Source organism: Cyclopterus lumpus, chromosome 7 (assembly GCF_009769545.1).
Source record: "Cyclopterus lumpus isolate fCycLum1 chromosome 7, fCycLum1.pri, whole genome shotgun sequence".
NCBI classification, from domain to species: domain Eukaryota; kingdom Metazoa; phylum Chordata; class Actinopteri; order Perciformes; family Cyclopteridae; genus Cyclopterus; species Cyclopterus lumpus.
In genome coordinates, this window is record NC_046972.1 from 23070810 (window position 1) to 23075803 (window position 4994).

Sequence of the window (4994 nt, forward strand, 5' to 3'; positions counted from 1 at the left end):
AGAATCGTGCCATTGTAAATGTTTTTAATTACGTTTTAATTGCGTACTGGATTTATGCTTTTATGACACCTCTCCTTTCAACTTCCTGTCTTCACATTATAAAAGGACTCTTGCTACAATAAGATTCTATTATGATACTTATACTACTATAATAATAATAATAATAATAATAATACAATATTTGTTTTGTTATCACTTTTCTTTATGACCCATCGCTCAAACAAAGAGTGAATATTTATGCAAAACTTGGCACTGTAGTTTAAAAAAAGAAAGTACTCATACATACTTACAACTTTGTAGCCTACAAATAATATTGCACGGCATTAAGTAGCCAACAGACAACATGTTGTTGCTGTTTTTGTTTTGTTCTGTTTGTCATGAGTTTGTGTTAAAATTGGACTAACAACTGAATTGTGTGGCGCATCCCTGTGTTCCATAATGACAAATAATTGATCCTTGAAACCTTGAATCCTAATGAATACCGACTGTCTTTGTGCCACATTTTGGTATCCGTGACAACTGCACATGCGTCGTCAGCGCGGGCTAACGACGCTGCCCCTGCTGTAGACGTCAAACTCCTTGTAGCGCAGGTAATCCTTCAGCCGCTGAGGAAGTGGAAGGTAGTTGATGAAAACCGGACCCCTCAAGCGCAGGCGACTGAGATGCTCCCGGATCCGCAGCCGACACAGGTGCTTCAGGCCCCGTGTGTTTCCTGAGTGTAAATAAAGTCAGTGGCAACATGTTCATTTAAATAAACAACTGGTACTATCTATCGCCGAAGGAGGTAACACAATGGGCACTGAGCCCACTGATGATTGGTGTACGTGCAGCATTAAAGCATGGTGGAATTAGCAAGCTAGCTAACTAGCAGAGAGTTGGCTAGCTAACTAGCAGACAGCTGGCTAGCGCTGCTTCACAGAAGGACAAGCTTGCTAACAATCTCAAAAGACTCAAATGACCATGGAAAACAGTTAAATGTCCGTTCTACTCTATTACTTATATACACAAAGTCGTTAAACACTTTTTTTGGGGGGGCCGTCAGGTAGAAAATAACCAAAGCTGGATCAGTTCTCACTTTGAAGGTGACAGATCTCCGGCCACTGTTTCTGCTCCTCCAAGGTGTCCTTGAGCTTGGTGCAGAAGGCCACGTGGTCGGTGTAGTCCAGCATGATGCGCACCACCTGAGCCGATAAGTGCTTCAGCCAGGACACCGTTATCACCTCGCAGAACTAGAAGGAGACGGACAAAAAAAAGCATGTGGCGGCCAAAGCGAAAAAACCTTTGAGTTCATTCGTATTTTAATTCTCGGCTCACCACCATGTCCTTGGTGACCGAGGTCGTCCAGGGGGCGTAGTCGTGTGAGCCGTCGCCGTACGGACATTCGAAGCAACGCTTGACGTCGTAGCCGTGGTTCAGGATCATCCTCAGCATGACCTCGTCGTTCAGGGCGTGCTGCAGCGCCGAGGGGAAGTGGGTGGTGTTGACGCGCGAGTAGTAGTTCACGTTGGCCCCGAACTTCAGCAGATTGTTGATCAGTTCGTAGTTGCCCTGTCTGAGAGCCACCTGCAGGCAGTTGACGGGGTCCTGGTTCACCATCGCCCCGGCCTCCAGCAGCAAGCGGGCGCACTGCAGGTCGTTGTTGGACACGGCGAAGAAGAGGGCCGACCGGCGCTCGTCGGCGTAGTCGCGGCGCACCCTCGGGTGCAGCATGAAGTTGGGGTCGTAGCCGGCTTTGAGGAGCGCTTCCACGCAGTGGGCGTGTCCCCCCGCGGCGGCGGAGTGGAGAGGACTCATCCCGCTTTGCTTCACGGCGTCCAGCTCGGTGACCGGGATGAGGTGCTCCAGGGCCCTGCCGGAGAACACGACAGGTGTGGGTCAGACTCTGTTTGGGAAGGTGGGAGAGAGCGAGATGTTGTGATGTAGATATATATATATATATATATATATATATATATATATATATATATATATATATATATAAGTATTCCTCACAGTATGTGTCCATGGTAGGCCACGCGGTGGAGCGGCAGCTGCCCGCCGTACAGAGGCGCGTTGGGATCGGCGCCGTGGTCCAGCAGCAAGGAGATCACGTCGGGGTTTCCCGACGCTGCGGCATCGAACAGGATGCTGCCGGACTCTGAGTCGCACCACACACGGGCTCCTGCAAAATCAATACATACAGGCTGACTATTGGAATGTGCTGCAGACCTGGAAAACAGTATGGAAAGATTACTAGACAAGGCAAAGCAAAAGTAAAAGGCAATACAAGAACAGCAAGAAAAACTCATTTCAATTTAAATTTAAAAACTGATAAGACAGTACAATAGATCAAACAATAAAAACAATAAATACAATAAGAAAAAAAGATAAAAGTATGCTGTATACATTTGATGAAATATAACAATATTATTAATATTAATAACAATCATAATAATACCATTTTTATATAATTTTAATAATCTAAAATAATGTTTTTAAATGATTTTAATAATACAAAATAATACAATTTTAATAATATAAAAAAATAAAATTTTAATAATATAAAAAAATATAATTTTAATAATATACATAAATAACAATCGTAAAATAAAACCTTTTTCTGAAATAGTTTTTTATCCTCCTATTGCACTATAAATTGTCGGATAAAATAAATAAGTAATCAAACCCAGATATAGATCCACAGCGCAGGGTAAATCCCCTCATCTAAACATACCTTTTTCTAGCAGGACCTCCGCCACGTTCAGATGCCCGTTCTGCGACGCCAGAGCCAGTGGCGTTTTCTTCTTGACGTCACGCGCGTTCGGGTCGGCACCAGAGTCCAGGAGCAGATACACAAAGTTCTCCAGGCCTAAAAAGGCGGACTCGTGCAGAGCGGTCCTGCTCAGCGGCCCCGTTTGGTCGACCGCGGCCCCGTAGCGCAGCAACAGCGTGGCCAAGTCGTACTGGTCGTTCAGAATAGCTGAGAAATAAGCAGCCGCAGAATAAACATTTTTTTTTTAAAAGCAACAAAAAACAAAAAAGGGGACAAATATCTCTTTGTGCCTGTAAAACGTGGCATTCAGACCTGCCACTAACGGAGAATCCTGCTCGTCGTTCTGCAGATCCGGGCTGCAGGCGTTCTGTAACAGGAACGTAGCGTTCTCTCGGAGTCCGTGAACCACGGCGAGGAACAGCGGCGTCTCGCCCTTCAGCGTGCGACACTGGGCTGCACCCGGGGGCGATGCTTGGAGCACAAAAAAAACAACCAAAATCAACATGAATAACACGTTTTAAAAAGAGTCACCGGTCGTGACCCACCTGAGAAGATGATCTCCAGGATCCTCCTGCCGCCGCGCGCCGAGGCCTCGTGCAGCGGGATCCATCCTCGCTCGTCGACTCTGGACAGAGTCTCCGTCTGCACCGCCAGTCTGTTCAGCGCGTCTTCGTCCCCTACACACGAGGATTACAGCCCGTTATGTCAACGGCGGATCCGTGATCTGCGACCGGTTTTTCAAGGGGGAACTACTCCCCACCTTACCCTCCTTGATTGCTTTGAAGATCTCATCGGGGTCTTTCCCGACTGTCAGATCGCTACGGAGAGAAGTTCAAAGCGTTCAAAACGGGAAAACGAGAGAGAGAGAGAAAAGCTTTTTAAAAACCTATACGGGGAGTCGCTTGGACCTCGGATTCAATCCTTTGAGCTTCCTGTATTCAATCAGACTTTGTTCGATGATGTATTGCGTCGCCTCGTCTTCGTCCGGGTCGTCCTCCGATGGATAAAAGTCATCTTCCGTCTCCTTGTTCATCTGTTAGTCCAGAGAGGGGACACGGCCATGTGGTAAACAACACCATTCAATCTGGCAGGGTCTGACCAGCTGTCGGTCTCATTTTACACTTAAATTACATGTCAAAAGTGCATGAAAACACATTCCAGATGTTCTATTTTGTCACGTATAGCTCTTCACGGGCCTCGTGCAGAGAGTTTAAAACCAGATGCATGGAGATCCCAACCGCACGAATGATTGCGAGCATTTCCCCCAATAAATATCTTCTTTTTTTAAAAAGCAGATGGTCCACACGGCAAACTTTTTTTGAGAGGTTGTTATTTATGAACCGTTTACCTTCAGTGAAATGGCCGCGCGCCTTTCGGTGGCTCTCACAACAGCAGAGCCGGCAGGCTGCAGTTATTTATATCCCGCGCGCTATAAATATATCAGGTCACGGGGTCGTCACGGCCTCCGTGTCGCTTTGACCCACCATTCAGCTCACACGTGCACACGAGGCCCTCGTGTACATAATCCATTAGGAGTTTAAGTGATCATTCATTGAGAAATTAATAGCACGTTATCGGCTCGCGGTGAGCAGCCAAGACAGACATGTTTTTTTTCTTTTTTCTTCCTGGTTTTCATTAAAAGCCATCTGTTTAAAAAATGTTTAGATCGTTTTTTTTTTTTTTGTTGCTGCTTTTCCAGGTTTGGCTCGTGGCCACAACGACGACTGCCAATGCGTTCCAGCAGCAGTGTTTTACAAGCTCGCCCGGCTCCGTGCCAGGAAAGGCTTCTATAAAAAAAATTAAAAAACTCAAACGGTACAAGTGGAGCGTTCATGTTTATGTAGGCCGACGGCACAAAGCACAGAAAACATGTGCGTTGTGTTCGGGGGAAGAAATAAAACGATGCATGTTTCTACGGTTTGTGAAACGTAATAAAAAACAGTTGGTTTGTTTCTTGTTTTGGATCAAAAGGTTTTCTATTGAAATGTCACAGTTTTGTTGACATTATGTCAGAAAACGGTCTAGTTTTGTCTTTTCTTGGCATTTGAACTGAAAAGCTCATCGTGCACCTCTCTATAACTATCATAACTATACCCACAAACACGCCACGTAGCATTGACACACATACAATTGTTTAATTATTTTGCATTTTGAATGGACAGAGAATAAAAAATAAAAAAAAAGGCATCAAAGTGTTAAAACTATCTCGGTCAATGTGCTTGAGTCTCAAACAGTTTGTGGT

The 4994-nt window shown here is 45.3% G+C and overlaps 1 protein-coding gene across 1 annotated transcript; it reads right to left on the bottom strand.

Annotated features, from left to right (window-relative positions):
- Nucleotides 1-533: 533 nt before the first annotated feature.
- Nucleotides 534-3785, bottom strand: LOC117733570 (dynein heavy chain 12, axonemal-like). The gene is made up of 9 exons (XM_034537332.1): nt 3661-3785; nt 3518-3570; nt 3298-3429; nt 3065-3223; nt 2714-2959; nt 1993-2161; nt 1315-1849; nt 1076-1229; nt 534-712 (listed from the first exon to the last, which is right to left on the bottom strand). The coding sequence occupies exons 1-9, from the start codon at nt 3783-3785 to the stop codon at nt 534-536; spliced, it is 1752 nt and encodes a 583-aa protein (XP_034393223.1).
- Between the last annotated feature and the right edge of the window lie 1209 nt (nt 3786-4994).

Coding starts and splice junctions, on each gene's coding strand:
- LOC117733570 (XM_034537332.1), bottom strand. CDS start 3,785: ATGAACAAGGAGACGGAAGATGACTTTTATCCATCGGAGGACGACCCG. Junction 3,571..3,660: donor CTCAAAGGATTGAATCCGAG/GTCCAAGCGACT, acceptor TTCTCTCCGTAG/CGATCTGACAGTCGGGAAAG. Junction 2,162..2,713: donor GGAGGTCCTGCTAGAAAAAG/GTATGTTTAGAT, acceptor TTGATTTTGCAG/GAGCCCGTGTGTGGTGCGAC.